General features: G+C 57.9%; 1 protein-coding gene across 4 annotated transcripts; it reads left to right on the top strand.

Annotated features, from left to right (window-relative positions):
- Positions 1-4,161: 4,161 nt before the first annotated feature.
- LIPE (lipase E, hormone sensitive type) lies at positions 4,162-21,526 on the top strand. Of its 4 annotated transcripts, none has more exons than XM_008249691.4 (10): positions 4,162-5,303; positions 13,563-14,098; positions 16,058-16,148; positions 16,248-16,393; positions 16,507-16,692; positions 16,854-17,148; positions 17,776-18,003; positions 18,234-18,407; positions 20,201-20,622; positions 20,974-21,526. In XM_008249691.4, exons 1-10 carry the CDS (start codon positions 4,361-4,363, stop codon positions 21,196-21,198), a joined length of 3,246 nt encoding a protein of 1,081 aa, XP_008247913.3. In that variant the 5' UTR covers positions 4,162-4,360; the 3' UTR covers positions 21,199-21,526. The 4 variants fall into 4 exon arrangements, with proteins under 4 accessions (XP_008247913.3, XP_051692316.2, XP_051692317.2 ...); XM_051836357.2 differs by lacking the exon at positions 4,162-5,303 and adding an exon at positions 7,069-7,239; XM_051836359.2 differs by lacking the exon at positions 4,162-5,303 and adding an exon at positions 12,107-12,260.
- The last annotated feature ends 568 nt before the right edge of the window (positions 21,527-22,094 follow it).

The following is a 22,094-nucleotide window of genomic DNA, read 5'->3' as shown; positions in this document are numbered from 1 at the left end:
TAAAGCCGCCACCGGCAGTGCCAGCATCCCATATGGGCACCGGTTCAAGTTCCAGCTGTTCCACTTCCAATCCAGCTTTCTGCTGTGGCCTGGGAAAGCAGTGGAAGATGGCCCAAGTCCTTGGACTCCTGAACCCGTGTGGGAGACCCAGAAGCAGCTCCTGGCTCCTGGCTTCAGATCAGCACAACTCCGGCCATTGCGGCCAGTTGGGGAGTGGACTAGTGGATGGAAGACCTATCTCTCTCTCTCTCTCTCTGTCTCTGTCTCTCTCTCTCTTCCCCTTTCCTCTCTCTGTGTAACTCTTTTAAATAAATAAATAAATCTTAAAAAAAAAAAGACTTCCAAAGAAGTACCGCTCATAACTGACCCAGTGGGAAGCTGACCAGAAGTCCATCAGCAGAATATAAATAATATGAGGGTACTTCAAAAAGTTTATAGAAAAAGCTTTATATTGGGGAAAAAATTTTGGAATTCATGCACAGTTTTCTCATAATGCACATTTTTTAAAGTTATTTAAAAGGCAGAAACAGAGAAAGAGAGCTCTTCCATCCACTAGTTCATTACCTATATGTCCACAACAGCCAGGGCTGAGCCAGGTCAAGCCAAGAGCCCAGAACTCCATCCAGTTCTCCCACTTGGGTGGCCAGTTCTCCCAAGACTTGAGCCATCACCTGCTGCCTCCCAGGCATTAGCAGGAAGTTGAATCAAAAGTAGAGGTGGGACTTGATTTCAGGCACTTCAAAAGGGGATGTGGGCGTCTCAAGCAGTAGCCTGACTCACTGTGCCTCAACACCTGCTCCTATGACACACATTTTCCATTTAATTTTTGAAGTACCCTTGCCAATTGTGGTATATTAGAGTAATCTATCTGTGGAAATAAACAAATGCATAATAACACAAATGAAACTGCACCGCTTGGAACACCTGTATCCCACATCAGACTCCTGGCTCCACTCCCAGTTCCAGCTTCCTGCTATGGGAACCTTGGGAGTCAGCAGATGAAGACCCAAGTGGTTTGGATCCCTGGCACCCATATGGGAGACCTGGACTGAATTCTAGCTCCTGGCCTCAGCCTGGACCAACCCGAGCTGCTATGGGCATTTGGAGAGTGAACCAGCAGATGAGAGAACTCTTTCTGCTTCTTCTTTTAAAAAAAATGTTTTTTATTCATTTGAAAGGCAGAGTTACAGAGAGAGAGGGAGGGAAAAACAGAGAGAGAGAGATATTCTATCCACAGGTTTACTCCCCTAATGGCTGCAACTGCCAGGGTTGTGCCAGGCCAAAGCCAGGAGCCTGGAACTTCTTCCAGGTCTTTCACGTTGGGTGCAGGAGCCCAAGCACTTGGGCCATCCTCTGCTGCTTTCTCAGGCTCATTAGCAGGGAGCTGGATCAGAAGTGGAGCAGCCAAGTCTCAAACTAGTGTCCATATGGGTCGCTAGCATCGCAGGCCATGGCTTTATCTGCTACATCACAATGCCAGCCCCTCTTTCTGCATTTTAAATAGACTGCATAAATGAACTTAAAAATAACCTCCTGAAAAAGATAGCTAAAGTATGATTTCATACACTGCCTTAGTCCAACTCAGCTGCTACCACAAAATGCTGCAGAGTGGTTACAAACAAGAAAAATGTATTTGCCACGGTTCTGGAGGTTGAGAAGTGTGAGATGCAGGTGCTGGTGGATTGCCTGGTGTCTGGTGAGGGCCCACTCTCTGGTTTATAGATGCTGCCTGTCAGCTGGGTGCTTACATGACAGAAGGCAAAACCAAGCTCCTCAGCCTCTTTAATAAGGTCATTAATCCCATTCATAATGGTTGTGCCTTCATAACTAAGTTTTTATTAACTTCTATAGATGTGTATTTTGCAATAATAAAAAATTTATTAAGGGTGAAGAGCAAAGTACTAAATATAATATAATCTCATTTCTGTTTTTTAAAGTAAACCATCATGTTTATATAGCAGAAGGTACAAAAGATGTAGCAAATGATTAACACTGGTTAGTTCTAGGAAGCAGGCAACAGAGGTTGGGGTGGGAAGAATATTTTTACTTTTGTACTATATATTTTTTTCTACTGGACAAGTCTTACCCTTATAATTTAAGAGCGCTCATAAAAATTAAATTTTAAGCATGTTCATAAGGGGGTGGGCATTTGGTACAGTGGTTAAGCTGCCACCTGGAACACCCAAATCCCATGTTGGAGTGCCTGGGTTCAAGTCCTTTCTCCGTTCTCCATTCCAGCTTCCTGCTAATGTGCACCCTGGGAGGCAGCAAGTGATGGCTCAACTATTTAGATTCCTGCTGCCCATGTAGGAGACCTAGATTGAGTTTCTGGCTCCTGGCTTTGGCCTGGCCCTGCCCTAGCTATTTCAGGCATTTGGGGAGTTAAAAAGTGGACAGGAGATTTCTCTCTCTCTCTCTCTCTCTCTCTCTCTCTCTATTTCTATCTCCCTATCTCTTTCTCTGTGTGTGTGTGTGTCTACCCTTCAAAGAAAATTAATTTAAAAATGTTTTTAACATTAGCACCCCTCTCTCTCTCTTTTTTTTTTTTTTACCCAGGAGGGCATCAAAAGTCCCACAGGCAGCCAAACAAGCACTCCAGAGCCTGTCAGCAGTTTCTCAAACGATGTCAACTAGCAAGCTTTGCTCTGCCCTTATAAGAGCTCGAAGAGTCCACTCTCCTCCTGAAACATTCTCAGTCAAAAGGGTAGTGACTATGCCTGGAGGATGACCTTACTCTCTCCACTCCCTGTCCTTATCCCCTAAATCATTCCAGGGCTCTCAGAAGGCATTTTCCCAACATCATATTGATTATTGCTTCCCATAGGGTCTTCTGTTGTCTTTTCCTTTGCCCCCCCCTTACCCAAGCTTAAGATCACCTGGAAGGATCCAGAAACCCCAGCTACCTAGCTGATCTCAATTCTAAATAGAGGCAAGAAAGTAGCAAACAGAGGTCAATAAATATTTTTAAATGCAATAAGTCAATAATATTTCTTTCAAATAGGGACTGCCACGTCAGTTCAATCCAGATGACCCACTTTACCCTGTTTACCCCAAGCCCACTCCAGGTTCCAAGCACATTCCTCGCCACCATGATCCTCACTTTCTCTCCACTGACTAACTTTTTATCCTTCACTCATTCAACAAATTTTCCTTAGGTAAGAGCTAGGGACAAAGAAACTAGGTATAGCAATGAAACAGTTTTGGTTTTATTAAAAATAATACAGGTTTAAAAGAAACTGGCAGTTCCTGAGCATATAAGGGGCTGCCTTCAGTATTTACAATTACTATCATCACCTCATCAGCATCATCAGTAACAGTCATTGTATTCTGTGGATTTCCAATCTAACACAAGAGATATATATGTGGACATAACTCAGGACTAGAAAGATGGTGTAGGGTACCTCAAACACCATTCAAATGAGCTTCAGGCTGTAAAAATGAAAGGATATCCGGCCGGCGCCGTGGCTCAATAGGCTAATCCTCCACCTTGCGGCGCCAGCACACCGGGTTCTAGTCCCGGTTGGGGCGCCAGATTCTGTCCCGGTTGCCCCTCTTCCAGGCCAGCTCTCTGCTGTGGCCAGCGAGTGCAGTGGAGGATGGCCCAAGTGCTTGGGCCCTGCACCCCATGGGAGACCAGGAAAAGCACCTGGCTCCTGGCTCCTGCCATCGGATCAGCACGGTGCGCCGGCTGCAGCGGCGGCCATTGGAGGGTGAACCAACGGCAAAAGGAAGACCTTTCTCTCTCTGTCTCTCTCTCTCACTGTCCACTCTGCCTGTCAAAAAAAAAAAATGAAAGGATATCACACTTCATTATATATATAATATGCTTCTAGTACGTATTTATTATATAGTATGGGAGTGGAATGACCAGATCAACCATCTGAGAAGATTAATCTGGTGGCCTTTTGTATGAATAAATAAAAAGGAAAAAATCATTATAACAAGAATAGAGACTGTCTCCTCCTCTGATCCATTTCTCAAAAGATCAAATGGTGAGAGCCAAAGGACCACTCAACCAGAATCTGGCTTCTGTCATCCCAAATGAAACAGAGAGCTAAACTGGGATGCTTGCCTTAGGAGAAGAAACATTTTAACTGAGTGATGAGTGGGGTGGGGCCCTATTTATGACACAAGAGGACAAGCCCCTCCCCTCTGCTAAGCAGCACTAGGCACACAGCCTCCTTAAAAGGAGGAGGTATAGGGTGCACCACTTGGCACAAGAGGGGGGCCAGCAGTGTCAGCCCATTAGCCACCTGCCTTAGAAAGAAAGACCAGGAATGCCAGGATGAAGGATTGGAACACAAAGGGAGGTGCCATCATGAGAGATCTGTGAAGAGAAAGACCTAAGGGGCCCAGAAACATGAAGCCTGGGAAATCAACCCCTCCCATGAGGGAGATAGCAACGGTGGAACCTGGTTCTAAATCAGTGCCTAGGACAGATGGGAGACCTGCACAAGAACAGACACCTACGACCCAGCCAGAGCCTAAACCAGAAAAGATACCCAAGATAGCCAAGCCAAGAACGAAGACTCAGCAGGAATCCACTGCCCAGCAGGAGCCTGCTTCACAGCAAAGACCTTCCACGCAGCAGGAACCCCAGGCTCAACATGAAGCCGAACACCAGCAGGAACCTAGAACCCAACAAAAATCCACTCTGCAGCAGGCATTGCTTGCCTCACAGGAGTCTGTGCCACAGCAATCATCTCCCATTAAAAGGCTGCCCCTCACTCAACAGGAAGCCCCCTCCCAGCAGGGACCTAGCCCAAGGAAAGAATCAACAACTCAACAGAAATCAGTGCTGAGAGAGGGACAAGCAGCCAGGCCAGGACTTGGGCCAGTAGAGCCCCCTCTAGCTCAACAGGAAGCTGAATCAAAACCTAGAGCCCAGGCTAAACTCGCATCCAAAATAGGACCACCTGCCCAGATTCAATCTACATCCCAAGAGAGAGCGCAACAGTCAGACGCTACGGCTCAGCAAACAACGCCAGTCCAGAGAGCCAAATCCAGGCACGAATCTTTGACGGAGGACAGAAATCTGCAAGAAACATCCACCACACAGCAAGAAATATCCACAGAGCCATCTCCTCAAGAGTGGAGGACACTTTTAGAGTGGATCACAGATTCCGACTCGGAATCAGATGTGGGATCATCTTCAGAAACAGATGCTGTAGCCATGAGAGGCGTAACGGCGATAAACAGAGCAAAGACAGCCTTCAAAGAGAAATCTGGTCATGAAGGGATGTCGGGACATGGTGGGCCGTCTTTTGGGAAGAAAACCAGCACCAGGCACTACCGGGACACACGTGAGTTTCAATCTGGAGAAACTAGGGCTGCCTAAGGACAGTCATTCATTCATTCAACACCTAGTAGGATAGGTTAGTGCAGGTCACCCTTCGATAATCCTGTGAGATAAAGATCTACATCCCCATTTGGTAGGTGAGGCCTGAAGATACAAGTTAAGAGTCTTGCAAAAGAAGGTACAGTTAGGAAGTGGAAGGCCAGGATAGGAAGCCAGGGTCTGACCCTCTCCCACGCACCAGGCTGTATCCCTACAAAGGACTGGGGGGAGATGAAACACGCAGGGAGGTGGGACAGAGCGCTGCCCTTGTCCCAGTGTCCATTCACCCATTCAGGCCAACGGATCTAGCGGCCGTTCCGGGGCAGCTCTGAAGTTGGACCTTGCCCCCTGGGAGTTCGCATGCATATAAGCAGAACCCGGGAGGCGAGAACCACATCATGGTTGCCCAGGTCTGTCTCGGCTGCCAACTGGGCCAATGCCCTGGGGCTCAGACAACAGGAGCCTGGAGGGAACCCCGGAGGCCACGACATCCCGGGCACAGTCAGGGCCCGAGGGAAGTGGGGCAGTGACATCAGAGGGCTAGCCTCTGCAATCCCTCACCTTCTCCGCCCCTTCCCCTGGCTCCTCCCGGGCAGTCGGCGGTGCCCTGAGCTGCCTCCTCCAAACTCGAGACTTCTGCGTGCAGAATGGGACAAGCCGAGTTTTAGCGATGGAATGAGGGGTTACTTGTTGACGTTTCCTGGGAGTGGCAGGAAGCAACGCAGCCCCACTCTGAGGCCGCAGTCCAGGGAGGTGGCCAGGGTGGTCTCTCTCTCTCTCTAGGAGCTGAGGATAAAGGGTAATCAGTGCCTCGGTGAGGGAGCTGCTTGTGTGCTTTGGGAGGCGAGGAGGCACCAAGGCTTTGATTTTTCCGGCACTGACGACCAAGAGCTGTTTCTCTAGGCTTCCAGAGCCCAGTCTCATGGCATGTTCGCACCACAGAGCGAACGCGAAGGAGGCTCCCTGGGCTCAGACGCCCTAGCGGCAGTTGGCTTGTACGCATGCGCGAGCTTCGCGCCTCTACTGTTTCCCGCCTTTTTCTGGGCGCGCGGCTGCCACGACTTCGCTCCTCTGCGCCAGCCACCCATTGGCCTAAACGCTAGCGCGCAGGCGCCCCGAATTCTTCCTTCTTCCCTTCCGTTCTCTAGAAGAGGGCAAGGGCAGGGAGTTAAAGAATCCAGAGAAAGAGAGTACTCAAGGAGACAGGGGAGGAGGGAAAGGCGGGGCTTCCTCCTCCTAAGGCGCCCAGGCACAGCCACGCCTCCATGCTGGCGCCCCGCCCCGGCCTTGAGGTGCCGGCGCACTCGGCCCGCCCCCTCCATCCCCGGCCCCCGACCCCGACCCCGGCCCCGTCGCCCCCTAGAGGAGGATTGGCGGCGCCCCGCTCTCCCCCTCCGGCGGGCGGGCTAGGCCGCGTTCTAGGGGATCCCTGCGTGGGAAGGTGAGTGGGATGGCGAAACTGAGCCACAGCACGTGTCGGAGTGACCCCAAGACGCCACGCTAGACCGGCCTGAAGGGCGCTTCTCACCGCCTCCGGGGCTGCATTTAGCCTGTGCGCGGGCCCTTTAACGCGTGGGCGGGGCCAGGCCCTCTGCCCTGGGGGTTGGGGGCGGAGCCGGCAGCGGAGCGAGGCCAGGATTGCTCAGTGGGCGGGACCCGGACAGGATCGAGCCCGGGATTGGGTGACATGGGGGCCCGGCGGTGGTGTGTAGTAAGGATTGGCCCTCGGGGCGGGGCCTGGCGGCTGGGATCGGCCCCCGCGCGGGGCCCGCGCCGAGAATTGATGGAGTCTGCAGGGGGAACGGGGCCCGCCGGGGCCGATGGGGCACAGGCCTCGAAGAGGGCCAAAGAGGGGTCGAGGATTCGCAGTCGCCGGCTGTGGCGGAGAGGCAAGGCCAAAGGTGAGCGCGCGGGGGCGAGCAGCCGGGGAGGAAGTCCGCACATCCTGCAGGGAACTGGGAACAAGTGGACTGACCCACTGCTGCGAGAACGGGGGCGCGCGTGCCCTGGCCCGTGGCCGCTGCGCGGGGGGCGTGGGGAAGGAGGTGGTGTGAGTGTCCCACCACCGGGCGCCGCAGGACAGTCTGGGGAGTGGGGTCCGCAATGCAAGCCTCCAGGCCCAGGGTTCTCGCTCGGGGTACAAGCCAAGGGCAACTGCTGTCCCCAGTGTTTCCCCCACCTGGGAAGTTGTTGGATTCCAGGTCCCTAGCGCACTTGAGAGGATCATGGAGAAGTTTACCGGCTGCTATCCAAAGCGGAAGTTTAGGGGTGAGTCAGAGAGAAGTAGGAGGAAGGGGTGCCCCATTGTAGTGAGTGCAACGGACCCCCCGACCCCAGCCTATCCCAGGCCTGACTTCCCCATCTCACCAAGGCATTCATCCACTCTGTCAGTCCACCTGCTCGGACCAGCTGCAGTTCCTAGCACCCTGACCCCCACCACTTCCAGGACAAGGGGGCTCTGCTTGGCTTCAGACCACCACGCCGTCTCTCAGGAGGAGAGGGGGGAGCTGTCGCCTAGGTTCCTAGATTAGTCAAAAAGCTGGACAAAGACTGACAGACCAGCAGGCGTGCTGCAGACCTCAAGTAGGGCAGGCGTTAAGTCCTTGCCCAGTTATGAGTATTTATGAATCTAGGGAAAGACCTGCATGAAGTTCCCATTCAGGAAAGAAACTGCCCCATCCCATACTCACCATCCCCCTCTCTCTACTCCCCATCATCAGCCAAAGGTAGCACTGGAGTTGGTTCCACTTGCAGTTGCACCGGCTCAGAAAGGCTTAGACGGGCTCAGAGCTCAGACTGCAGCCCGAGGGCACGCCTTGCCACACGGCACCACGCTCAGCCTGGCGAGCAGGATGCTCACTCTCCCCGAGGCGGCACAGGCCACGGTTAGAACGCGGCTGTCGGAGACTCGGGTCCTCGAGCCAGGAGCCACGATGTGCTGTGCGACAGGCGCCTTCTTCCTTGCCTCGATTTTCTGAAATAGGCTTGAGGGGCACCTGATTTGTAGACCTAGACCAGGGAGGAAGGCCAGGTTGCAGGGGTTCCTAGTGGCAGAGGGGACAGGACTGGATGGTGATCGGACGAGGGTGTGCAGTGGGGGAGGAGGCCAGGTTTGGATGAGTGTAGGGCATTTGCTGCCGCACACAGCAAGCCCAGGGGAGAGGTGGAGGTTTTTATTACTGGTGATCCACCTGATGGTGACCACCCCAAGAGCAGGACAGCCAGTGCCTGCCTTGTTTACCCTGTATTGTCAGAGCCTAGTATATCAGGCACATAGGCGCTCAAATATTTACTGGATTAATAACTGAAGGAATGTGTGAGCTGCAACACAGAGATATTAATAACCATGCTTCCCCTAGGGTTGTCATGAGGAGTCAGGCAGAATCTGATTGGGTAGGGCTCCCTGCACGGGGCCCAGCCAGTCCTACTCACAAACCTATGAACCCACCTACTCCCAAAGGCTCATTCCCCCAAGCTCCTGGAGGTGGGCCTGTCATTTCCTGACACTCCCTGGTGCCAGGCCTCAGTAGGTAAACCAGACCCCACCCTGCCCCAGGGGCATCTGGGCTGGCTAGAGGAGTCCCTGTCATCAGTTTGATCTCGCTAGTAACTGGACGAGGATATCGTCATTAGGATCACCCCATTTCTCAGACGATGACACTGAGGCGCCGAGAGCGTGAGGCCACCTGGACTTCCTTATCTGGCCAGTGAGGGCAGAAAGGCTGCTGCTGACCAGGCCCCCTCAGCAGGCATTCTGCAGACACTTTGTGCTGGGCCTGGGCTCGCGCTCAACAGTTGAGCTGGAGACATGGGTATTGATCAAATAAGACTATAATTGTAAAAAAAAATTTTAAATATATTTGAAAGGCAGAGAGACAGAAAGGACATCTCCCATCTAGTGGTTTACTCCCCAGATGCCTGCAACAGCCAGAGCTGGGCCAAGTCAAAGCCAGAAGCAGGGAACTCCATCCAGATTTCTCAGGGGACCCAGGGACCTGCTACCTCCCGGGATGTATATTAGCAGAAAGCTGGAATCGGGACCAGAGCTGGGACTCGAACCCAGGCACTCTGATGTGGGATGCTTGCGCTAAGACTACACTTGTAAACTGTGATAGAAACCACAGAGGAAAATCCCTGAGAATGCAACAGAGGGCGGCTCCTCAAGGCACTGGCATTGAACCCAAGGATGGGCAGAGACAACAGAGAGGACGGCATAGGCGGAGACCTTGAGGCCCAAGGAAGCAGCACAGACGGCAGAGGGAGGGAGGCAGGAGTGGTAAGAGGAGGCCGGGTCGGGCAGCCTGAGCGAAGAGGATGGCGCCCGCTCCGGGAGGCCGTGTCCTGGGCTTGGGGCTTTATCCTGAGAGGAAGGCAGGGGGCTTTGTAGGGCTGAGAGCGTGTGACGGGATTTTGCTGCTATGTGGACAACATGTCAGAGGGGACACAGTCAGACACATAAAGAGCCAGAATCATCCAGCTGAGGCTGGAGTTGGAGGAGGGCCAGGTTCCAGAGGCTCCTAGGGGGCAGCTGGGACAGGACTGGGTGGTGGATTGGATGGGAGGGAGGGGGTGTGCAGAGGGGGAGGTGGCCAGGATGATGCCCTGGCTTCCAGCTTGAGCAGATGGGGAGAGGAGTGTTGTGTATACACACATGGAGACCAGGACACATGGACATACATGTAGGTACCCATATACATATATTCCTACATATAGCAACATGTGCCCATGGAAGCTCACAGGCCGAGAACACACACACACACACATGCACACCTACCTGACCACCCAGAAGGCACACAGCTGAGGCCCAGATACAGCAGGAGAAACATAGGCACACTGGACATACTGGTGACACCAGCAGAAGCCAGCGGGGCCATCCTGGAGCTGCCCCCTGGCTGGCTCTGTGACCCGAGCTTCTCAGTAGTCCCCTCACCTGCCCAAAGGGGAAGCTAGCAGTGCCCACCCAGTGGGCGGTGGGGTGGGTGATGGAGAGAGCAGTGCTTGCACACAGCATTGCTTTTTTTTTTTTTTTTTTTTGCACACACTTCTCAGGAGCAGCCACAGTCATTTGTCCCCACCTGCATCAGATCCCAGGGTCCCAGGCGCCCCCTTCAGAAGCCCTTCCCCACCCCAGGCCCCAGACCTGACCGTTCCTCCATCCCCCCACCCTTCTTTGCCCGCCACCCCTCCCACCCCTGCCAGGTCCCCAGGGGCTGAAGTCCAGGCTGGGTCTATTTGTCCTGTAGCTCTTGAAGGCAAAGGGCTGATACCCAGTCAGCTGGACACCCCCCAAGCTGCCTTGGCCCTGCCTCTGCCCCGTTCCTCACCCATGGCCCTGGTGAACCTGCCTCTGTCCCAGTGCCCTCTGCCTGGGATTCTAAGCAAGTTTCTGGCAACCTCAACACCCCTTCTGCCCAGCTCTATCTGGCCCAGCCCTCAGGGAGCTCTGCTTAGAACAGGACAAAGGGCAGGGCCCTCAAGTCGTGCGGGCCTAGAGCCCAGCCCCTTCCCCATGGCTTTGTTCAAGCGGCCTGTTGGGTCGGAGTGCTCCTCTCTCCTCACGGGACTCGGTTTACAAAGTGGGAGATGGCAGCGTCAGGCAGTCAGCATTTCCCAAGTGCCGGCTGTGCGCCGGGCCAAGGGCCGAACAAAACCGGCAAACGCCCCTGCCAGCAGGGAGCCTGTAATCTAGTGGGGGCGGCGGGCAGCACGAGGAGTCAGTTGTGCAGTGTGTCCGACGGTGATAAGTGTCCCAGAGAGAAACAGCCTGGTCCCCATCTTAGCAAGGCTGCAGGAGCCCTCAGAGCAAGCCCCACGCAGAGTGCCCTCCCGCCTGGCTGGGCAGAGTGGCCAGAGGCAGGGACACTCATCCAGGACCACTCAGCAGTGGCGTGCGGCTCTACCAAGCTTAGAACGGCATCCCTCTGTCCATCTGTCCACCTGTCTGCCAGCCCTGGGGAAGGGGCTGTCCTCTTCCAGCTCCCATTGTGCCCTATGGATGTCCGTCACGTGGACCGGCTCCCCCTAGAGCCCTGTGGATTTGTAGCTGTCATTTTGTATTCTTCTCACTAAAGCCACTCCCCCATTGTTTAGAAGCTTCTGGGCTCCATAAAGGGGTTCTGTCCTGAGGGAGACAGACAGCCTGCATGTAAACAAGCAAACGTGCAATTACAGAGTGTGTAGAAGCCGGGAAGCACAAGCACAGAATCAGGGCAGACAGTGATGGAGCCCCCGATGCCTATCTCAGAGAGGGGGCGTGGCCAGGGAGCCCTGAGAGGGTGAGAAAGAGCCAGGTGCAGGGGACACGCGGGGTACTCAGGTGAGCTGTCAGCCTGGGAGGTGGGGGTGGGCTTGAAGGGGAAGGGGCAGACACAGGGCACTCAGTGTGGGAGCACCCCGAGTAGGGCCTGTGACAGGCCCCGGGCTGAGCTTGGCACTGCCCTTAATCGGCTTCTGTGCTCCCAGGAGGGACAGGCAGGGCTGGCTCTCTCCCCCCAGCAGCTGGGGCCTGCTGTGCCAGGGCCAGCTCGAGGGCAGGAGCTGAAATCACTGGGCCTTTGGCTCCCTGCATCCACTCTGGGGAGGAGGGCGGCCGGCTGGGTGAGAGGGGACAGTTTATTTGTTCAGGCTGAGACTCCTGGGTCCCGAAGGGGAGGGGGCTGGGGCCCTGGGCCCCTGGGTTCTAAGGCACAGGAGCCTAGGACAAGGACTCCCAGTTGTCTTGGGGGTGGAGACAGGCAGTTGGGCTCCCTGCTCTGTTTATAGCACGTGGTTCTCACTGCCCTTTCTGGGTGGGAGGTGGAGCGGTGGCCACACCCCAGGCAAGCCGCCCTCCCTGCTTTGTCGCCCCAGGCTGCTACTGGCACCAGCCACAAAGCAGCAGTCCCAGTCCGGGGAGCTCCAGCTCCGGAGAGGCCTGGGAGGGGTGAGTGCAGGGCCGGCTGGGAGGCAGGAACGGCCTCTGCTGGACCCCAGGGCCTGGAAGGGAGAGGAGACAGACACTTTCTTCTAGAGTAACAGGGGCCAGGCACCTAGGAGCCTGGCTTCGGGAGAGAAGAGAGTCCTGGGGCTGATGGTGGTGGTATCCTCACCAAAGCGGGCAAGGGCGGAGTGTTGAGACCTGAGTGACAGCATCTAGGGTGCCTGTGACAAGGATCTTAGGAAGGGGTGTGGGGCGTCCGGCACAGGACAGGGCAAGTCCTAGAGTCCTGGGAAGGAGGCTGGCGTGAGCTGCAGCTCTGAACCCAGAGAGCTGGGCAGAGAATTGGCTCTGTCACTGGCAATGCAGCCTTAGCTCCTTACTTAACACCCCTGGGCCTCAGTGTCCTCTCCTGTGAAATGGGGGTGCCAGCAATAATAGATCCGACCGTCGGCATCTGGGACACAGAAGGTTAGAGCGCTAGATACTGCAGATGCACAGAGCCCCAGTGTGGGTCTGACATGGGGTGAGCTCAAGGCCAGTGGCGGCGATGAGTACCACCGTTCCAGGCAGGCCTGCTTGCTGGCTGAGTAGACAGGGCCGGAGGCCAGGAGACGCAGCTGACAGAAGAGTGAGAACGAGGTCTGAGGACCCCACAGAGGACAGCAAGGGCGCTGGAGTTTTGAGGGGGCTCCACAGGCAGACTTGAGAGACTAGGATTTTAGGAAGGCTGGAACCCTGGAAGAACCCCTGGGTTCAGGAGCAGAGCTGGGGTTGGGCACCAGGGTCCTAGGGTTTAGACTGGGTAGGTTGGGCCTGAACAGGAAAGGCAAATGGATGACACCTGGGGCCTGCGGAGAAAGGATGGGTTGGGGGCCTGGACCCCCTAGGTCCTGAGACGAGTGACCAGCAGGGCATCCAGACTTCTTAGATCCTAGGAGATGTCCTGAGCCGGGAGAATAAGCAGAGACAGGCGCCTGAACCCTGGGAGAAGGAAGTGCTGGCCAACTCCGGGGCCACGGGAAAGACGCAGGAGCTGGGCAAGCAGATTCTTGTGGGCTCGCTGGCATGTCTGGACTCCTGGGTCCAGGGACAACGGGGTCCTGAGTCCCAAACAGGAGACAGCAGGGACTCCTGGGTCTGAGGGAGGGAAGAGCTGGGGGCCTGGACTCCTGGGTCTGAGAGGGGAGGGGCTGGGGCTTGAACTCCTGTGTCTGAGGGAGGGAAGAGCTGGGGGCCTGGACTCCTGGGCCCCAGCTGGTAAGGACGATCCTGCCCTGCCTAACAGACCTCCCCACCTGCCCACAGCCTCAAGGCTTGTACACAGCATGGACCTGCGCACGATGACCCAGTCGCTGGTGACCCTGGCAGAAGACAATATGGCATTCTTCTCCAGCCAGGGCCCTGGGGAGACAGCACGACGCCTGTCCAGCGTCTTTGCCGGTGTGCGGGAACAGGCACTGGGGCTGGAGCCGGCCCTGGGCCGCCTGCTCGGCGTGGCGCACCTCTTTGACCTGGACGCAGAGACACCAGCCAATGGGTTCCGCAGCCTGGTGCACACAGCCCGCTGCTGCCTGGCGCACCTGCTACACAAATCCCGCTACGTGGCTTCCAACCGCCGCAGCATCTTCTTCCGCACCAGCCACAATCTGGCTGAGCTGGAGGCCTACCTGGCTGCCCTCACCCAGCTCCGCGCTCTGGCCTACTACGCCCAGCGCCTGCTGGCCACCAACCGGCCAGGAGGGCTCTTCTTTGAGGGTGACGAGAGGCTGACTGCTGATTTCCTGAGGGAGTATGTGACGCTGCACAAGGGCTGCTTCTACGGCCGCTGCCTGGGCTTCCAAGTGAGTCCCCCCTACCCATGCCCCACTGGGCCCACGGTGAAGGCACTGATGGCCCCCGACCTGGCTCAATAGTAGAGTAGCCACAATGCTCAGTATTGTTGAATTCAGAAAAGAGAGAAAGGGGAAGTCGGCTGGAGCTCAAAGCTGCACCCAGTATCTCACACTCATGGCCCTGGGCCACATCTATCAAATAGTGGGAACTCTTGAACTCACACAGCTCTTTTTCACCTGGATACCCACTACTGTTTACTGTCTTACAGTCAGGGAATTTGTCCACTCTGGGTTTTGTTTTTTAATTTTTTATTTTTTTAATTATTTAGTTATTTGGAAGGCAGAAAGACAGAGAAAGCAATCTTTCATTTGCTGGGTCATTCCCACAATGGCCAGGGCTGGGCCAGGCCAAAGCCAGGATCCAGCACTCGGGCCATCTTCTCTGTCACCCCAGGCGCATGAGCAGGGAACGGGATCAGAAGCAGTGCACAGGGACTTGAACCGGTGCTCTGACACGGAGAATGCCAGTGCTGTGACGGCTGAACCTGCCGCAACACAACACCAGCCCTTCACTTCTGTTACCTGATGGCCCCTGGAGTTAGTCGAGAGGCCTACTGGAAATGAGTGCACCCCCTGGAGGTATCCCCACTGGAGCTGTAGGAGGGAGGGGGCCAGCCCTCCGCTGCGGACCTGGATCGGGACCCAGGGCTTCCCTGCTCACTCAGGGAGCTCAGAGGCAGGGTTTTCAGGCCTGGGGACAGTCGCCGAGCGTCAGTGCCGGTGCCAGAGACCTGACTGCTGCTCTCCTCCCTGATCTTGCCTTCTACCCTCTGCCTGCCCCAACCCAGACCAGCCTCGGAGAAACATAGCTCATCACACACGGAGTCAGGCAGCCCCACGGCTCTCAGACTTGGGTAAAAATAGGAGCACACTGGGACGGCCAGGCTCAGGGTGGAGGCCCAGCGTGCCCCTGCTGTGGGGTCAGTGCCGGGTCCCCCAGGCCCCAGCTGCACCAGGGAGCCTTAGCAGGAGCATCTGGAGCTGTGTGACCCCTGAGCCACTCTGAACCTCTTTGGACCACCCCCCACCGCAGTGATAGCCAAGCTGGGCAGTCAGAGACCTTCTGCCCCGTGCCCCGTCCACCCCTGCCTACAGGCCTCAGCTGTCCTCAGCACCCCAGCCTGGGAGCCTCCCCTCCCCAGGCCAGATTCACAAGTACTGGCCAGGGTATGGAAGTCACAGGAAAGAGATCCTGGAACCGCCTAAACCTGCCTCCTGACCACAACAGCCAGAAACCCCGCGCTCTCTGGCCCAGTGGGCCGGCAGCCAGGAGCAGGGCCACCTGACAGCCACTGTGTGCGGGCCCAGCCGTCACGGCCCTGCTGCGTCCCTGCTCCAGCCCAGTGGCCGGCGTGTGCGGAGTGCACAGAGGAACCTCGGTGGCCTCTTGCTTCGGCCTCTCCTGGCTTTGTTTCCTGTGGCGCCGTCTCAGCACCACCCCCTCAGATGTGGTATCTCCGCATTCCTCCACAGAGCCCCGAGTGTGGGCCTCAGTCTCCCCACCCGGCACTTCCTGCACCAAGATCCCTGTACCCGTCAGGCTGTCGCTGTTTCCCCCTCCCACCTGCCCCGTCTGTCAGGACACCCCTGCGTCATCTCACTGCTCCGCCTAAGCCCTGGCTGGGCCCCTTCTCGTCTCTGACCCCAGCTCCTGCCCACTCTGGCCCCCTGGCTTTGGCTCCCCCTGCCGAGCACGGGCCCAGCCCTGAGCTCCTGCACTTGCTGTGCCCTCTAACCCCTCAGCATCTCCGTGTCCCCTCGGCCTGTGGTCTTTGTCTTTTCCCTCACGTCATTCATGCAGTCATTTATCATCATGTCTCCATGTGCTTGTCAGGTGGCGTGCGCCTGGCGCGCAGCAGGAGCTCGGGAAATGTCTACTGCCCCTCACCCCCGCCTGTCTCTCCACAGTTCACGCCCGCCATCCGGCCCTTCCTGCAGACCATCTCCATCGGGCTGGTGTCCTTCGGGGAGCACTACAAGCGCAACGAGACGGGTCTCAGTGAGTGCCAGCCAGCCAGGCTCTGCTCGCCGCCCCCTCCTGTCCCTGCCCCACCCCCCACCCCGGCCTGAGCAGCCTGACGCCCCTCCCGACCCCCAGGTGTGACCGCCAGCTCCCTCTTCACCAGCGGCCGCTTCGCCATCGACCCAGAGCTGCGTGGGGCCGAGTTTGAGCGGATCATACAGAACCTGGACGTGCACTTCTGGAAAGCCTTCTGGAACATCACGGAGATTGAAGTACTCTCGGTGAGCCTGTCGCACATGGGCACCCCAGGGCCCCGGGATGGCACAGGAGGGGAACGCTGGGGGCCAGAGGGCAGGCAGCCCCTCCCCAGCACCCCTTCTGTTCCTTCTCCCAGTCTCTGGCCAACATGACGTCGGCTAACGTGAGGGTGAGCCGACTGATCAGCCTGCCGCCCGAGGCCTTTAACATGCCGCTGACCTCCGACCCCAAGCTCACAGTCACCATCTCGCCACCCTTGGCCCACACGGGCCCTGGGCCCGTCCTCGTCAGGCTCATCTCCTACGACCTGCGTGAAGGACAGGTAAGGCCCTGGCCTCAGCTGGGAACAGGTGCAGAGCCAGAGAGCACGGGCGCCCCTCCCCACACCTGCCCCAGAAGCCCTTCCTGCCTCGCTGAGCCACATCCCTTGGGACGGTGGGACCCAGGCAGGCCCTCCCCAGCCTCCTTCTTCCTTCTCTGCAGGACAGCGAGGAACTCAACATCCTGGCCAAGTCCGAGGGCCCGCGGAGCCTGGAGCTGCGGCCCCGCAGCCAGCAGGCACCCCGCTCCCGGTCGCTGGTGGTGCATATCCACGGCGGCGGCTTCGTGGCCCAGACCTCCAAATCCCACGAGCCCTACCTCAAGAGCTGGGCCCAAGAGCTGGGCGTCCCCATCCTCTCCATTGACTACTCCCTGGCCCCCGAGGCCCCCTTCCCGCGCGCGCTGGAGGAGTGCTTCTACGCCTACTGCTGGGCCGTCAAGCACTGTGCCCTCCTTGGTGAGCCTCCGCCCAAAACTGCAGGGGCAGTGACCCGCGCACGTGGTTCCTCAAGCCTCCTCCTCATACACGGGCCCCATCCTCACCCCTGCCTCCCCCCTCCGGCCACCTGCTCACCCCGCTCCCGTCAAGTCCACCACTGGCTCCCCTGCCTCCGCCTTCTCTACCTTTTCCTCTGCTGCCATCCATTCCCGGCCCTCGGCTGGCCTCTGCTCCCTGCCCTGTCAGCCTGCTGGCCCATGCGCCAACAACTCTGAGCCCCCCTCCTGAAATGCCACCATCTTGGAAGTGCACCGAGGCACTGAGCAGGCTCCGGCCTGCCTGGGGCTACGCTGCCAGCCTGCACCCTGACCTTCCACTCCCCAGACTCTCCCAGAACTCCCTGATCTCTGGGTCTCTCCATGTCCCAAGTCTTCCTGACCCACTGACTACTGTCCACCAAATGGGTCCAGATCCCTGCCTCAGTTTACCAGTCTCTAAATTGCAGCCTTCTAAACTTTGGGGAGCCCCACACACCACCTCTGAGAGCCCAGTTCTAGCTCAGAACTTGAGTTCCTCCCTCCCCAGTACCCACCCCCCACCAGGCTGTGACCAAGCCCCCACCCCCAACCCCCGACTCCAAACCAGGCTCAACAGGAGAGCGGATTTGCCTTGCGGGAGACAGCGCCGGCGGCAACCTCTGCTTCACCGTGTCCCTTCGGGCTGCAGCCTATGGCGTGCGGGTGCCAGATGGCATCATGGCAGCCTACCCGGCCACACTGCTGCAGTCGGCCGCCTCTCCCTCCCGGCTGCTGAGCCTCATGGACCCCCTGCTGCCGCTCAGCGTGCTCTCCAAGTGTGTCAGCGCCTACGCAGGTGAGGCCCACGCTGCCTAGGGGCCCTGGGCTGGGGCCCAGACCCCTGGGTCTGAGGGAGGAGGGGGCTGGGGCCCTGGACTCCCGGCACTAAGGAAGCTGGGGCTCGGCAGAGGAACCTGGTACTCCTTCCTGGCCATGTTCCTTCCGAGGCAGTCAGATCCCTGGGGCACAGGTGCCCAAAATGCTGAGTGTTAAGACCAGCCCGGCCCCGGCACACACACTCTGCAGGTGCACAGACAGAAGACCACTCCAACTCAGACCAGAAGGCACTGGGCATGATGGGACTCATGCGGCGGGACACAGCCCTGCTCCTCAAAGACCTCCGCCTGGGCGCCTCCTCGTGGCTCAACTCCTTCCTGGAGCTGAGCGGACGCAAAGCCAAGAGCTCAGCACCAATGTCAGGTAAGTGACAGCCTCCTTACACATAGCCAAGCCAGGGCAGCCAGGAGGGACAGCCCGGTGCAGGGAAGGAGCCACATCCCAGGGTCCGGCCAGTGCCCCATACCCACTTCTGGCCCTGCCGCAAAGCCTAGATTTTCCATGACAGGTGGGATTCCACAGGTGGGAAAGCCAGGAATTCTGATGCCCCAGGTCACCTCTGGGCCCCAGCACTTGCAGTAGCTGGATTTCTCAACGGCCTCATTCACACAGGCCTGAGCCCTGGGAAACATTCAGTGCCTGCCAGTGTCCCCACTCTCTCTCCTGAGACTCCACCCCAAGTTCCCAGAGCCCTCCGGCAGGGGTGCAGCCCTCCTCAGTTCCACAAACAGGTGACAGGCACTTAGGGCTAATGTGTCGTCCCCCACCTCCCACCATACCCCCGCCCTGGGGTGGGGGGTGGCCTGGGAGCCAGGATGAGAGATCCAACATGGGACAGACCGCGGGAGCGCAGGGGGTTCTCAGCCTCGGCTCAGTGGCAGGACCCTCAGGCAGCTAAACACCACGTCCCTCCAGGATCCAGTTCTTCCCGAGGTAACATTATTAAGGAATTTAAAGCACAACCAGTTCAAAACTTATTTCTGTGTCTACCAAACACCAAGGGCATTCTGTGAATACTAGAAATCGCCTTTTCAGAAGTCGATGCAGTTCCTGTTCAGAAAATTCTCCCAATTGAATGCCTTTTATTTTAAATTAACTTTCTAATTTTAGGATCTGCAAGCAGAGGCACACAAAATCAATTAAAAAGGAGCTGAATTTGAAGCACTGGGCCCTGGGCACTGGGCTTTTCCCTGTGGGATCACGGTGACAGGTGCAGCCCCTGGAGGCACACTCACCACACTGGCTTCTCACTCCGCCAGTTACTGGCCATGGAGCGACATGGCCAAGTAGCAGGAGTTGTGACCTTTGGTGTGCTCCTCTGCGAAATGGGTACAATAAGAGTATCTGCCTCGTTGGGTTGTTGTAAGGACCACACGCACCTATTTGTGTCAAGGGCCCAGCCCAACACCTGGTACATAGTAGGCACTCTTAAAAGATGCTGTGTCCTGTGCCAGTAATTCTGTTCAGGGGCCCTCTGGGTCACAGAGCACTTTACACGGTTATTCTCACAGTGTCTGGACTTTTGCCTTTATGCATTTACAAAGACAAGTGGAAAAAAAAAAAACAAAAAACCTGAAAGTATTATAGGAGCCTGGCCCCAGTGGTAAGCAGCGTGGGTCTGACTAAATTTCTAGAGCTGAGGCCAAGGTGGGCTGGAAGCTCATCATTCGGGCACTGCTTGTGGTCACCCGCAGGGAAGAGCTAGAAACGCAGAACGCGAACGTCTGGGAGCAGATCCAGGCGGCCACAGCGACAGGGTCCCTGGGAATCTAATGGACCCCCGGGGACTCTCCCCGGGGGGGGCTGTGGAGCCTCCTGGGCCTGCGAATCACCTCAAGGCTGGGTCTGCTGCGGGGCTGGGGCTGGGGAGGCGGCTGGATCAGGGGGTAGCTGGATCAGGGGGTAGCGGTATCTAATCCCAGAGTTCTTACAGCCTGTGTGAGCCAGGGACTGTTTTTATCTGCCTTGTAAGGAGGAAGAAATGAAGGTTCCTATAGGTAAACCAACTCGCATTCCACCCTCCCAGTCACGGCACACACACACCCTCCACTGGGACACAGCCCCACCTTCTGAACTCCCCGCCAGCCACCCCCGTGCCCAGCAGAGCCAGGCTCACCTGAGCCCCATCCAGCCCCCTGCCCCTGCCCCTCCCGCAGAGCCAATGCGCCGCAGTGTGTCCGAAGCAGCGCTGGCCCAGCCCGAGGGCCCACTGGGCACAGACTCCCTCAAGAGCCTGACACTGAAGGACCTGAGCGTGAAGGGCAGCTCCGAGGCCACCGACACCCCCGAGATGTCACTGTCGGCCGAGACACTGGGCCCCTCCTCGGCCTCCGACGTCAACTTCTTCTTGCGGCCTGAGGACAGTGTCGAAGAGGCGGAGGCCAGGGAGGAGCGCGGCGCCAAGGACAGAGGCCAGGGCGTCAGGGCCGCCTTCCCTGAGGGCTTCCACCCACGCATCTCCAGCCAGGGGGCCACCCACATGCCCTTGTTCTCCTCGCCCATCGTCAAGAACCCCTTCATGTCCCCGCTGCTGGCACCCGACAACATGCTGAAGACCCTGCCACCCGTGCACATTGTGGTGAGCACGGGACAGGGACCGTGCACCTGCCAGGCGTGGGCGGGGGTGCAGCTGGAGAAGAGGTGGGGCCCGGGGGAGACCGGCCTGGGAGCGGCCGCAGGGTGGGTGGGGGGGCGGGAGTTTCTTTCCCTGTGCTACAGCGGCTGAGGCGCACCAGGTCCGGGTGGGGGAGCTGGGCTTAGTAAGTCAAGGAGCAGAGGTGGGGGCTGGGGGAGCTGGTAGGGAGATGCTGGGCAGAGGCCAGGGCGCCCAAGTCAACTCTTCCTTCTCACACTTGCACCTGTTCCCTCCCTTCTCTCCCCTCTTCGTTCATCCGTCCCCTTCCCCACCCTCACCCCGCCCCGCCCGCAGGCCTGCGCGCTGGACCCCATGCTGGACGACTCGGTCATGTTCGCGCGGCGGCTGCGCTGCCTGGGCCAGCCGGTGACGCTGCGCGTGGTGGAGGACCTGCCCCACGGCTTCCTGAGCCTGGCCGCGCTGTGCCGCGAGACCCGCGAGGCCACCGAGCTGTGCGTGGAGCGCATCCGCCTCGTGCTCACCCACCCCGCGCCCGCCGCGCCGCCGCCGCCGCTCTGAGCCACGCGGGGAGGAGGTGGGGGCTGCGGGGGGCCGCACTAAAGACATTGTTCCACCCGTGCCGGCCTCCGTGGTGAATGCGCTCCGGGACCGGCCCCGGGGAGGCCTCGCGAGGGCTCCGGGGCCGTCGGGAGGGGCGGGCTATGCCTTAAAGTCTGGGACCGCAAAGGGGGAGCTGGGGGACCGAAAGCTGAGACCCCGGCCTGGGGGAGGAGGACGCACACGCCCGCCACCCAGGCAGCCGGACCTGCACTCCACTACTGCCTTCTACTGCTGCTGCCGCGACCTGCGCAGGTCGCTTTCCGTTGTAAATAAAAGTATTTAATTAGCTTGGCCTCTCTCAAATGGGTGAGTGCTCGCCCACCAGGGGGCAGCATCGGACTCAAGCTGCTCCCAGCCAAAAACTGGAGCAGGGCAGGGAAGTGGACACTCAGACCAGCCGTCCTCCACCCCCCGCGGAGTTAATCCAGGTCCAGGTGCAGTGCCAAGGACCCTGGGTTCTCCGCCCTTCCCCACTGACGCCCCCGGGTAGGCGCTGCCCTCCCTGGTGCCAGCAGGCCACTTGTCTTTACAACCCCAGCCTCCACAGCCACCAGGGGACCCGAAAGGCCCCAAAAGACCCAAGGGCTACGGACCTAGAGCCAAGTTCCCAGGAAACCAGAAGCCACCTGGACACCCAGGGTACTGCAAGGGCAAGCTCCGCCCAGCTGTGACAGTCCCCACAGCCGGCTCTCGGGAGGCCTCGCCACTTGTAGGCTCTGGGGTTGCAATGGAGATGCTGCACACCCAAGGCCTACCTCAGGGGGCTTCTGATCCTGATTCTGCAAGGGGTGGCACAGACCAGGCGGTCACAGCCCCCCAGGAGTTCCAGGCCTTGTAGCAGGGAGGGCTGCAGA

The sequence above is a fragment of the Oryctolagus cuniculus genome, chromosome 18 (assembly GCF_964237555.1).
Source record: "Oryctolagus cuniculus chromosome 18, mOryCun1.1, whole genome shotgun sequence".
In the NCBI taxonomy this organism is placed as follows: domain Eukaryota; kingdom Metazoa; phylum Chordata; class Mammalia; order Lagomorpha; family Leporidae; genus Oryctolagus; species Oryctolagus cuniculus.
This window is presented reverse-complemented; position numbering and strand designations above follow the sequence as displayed.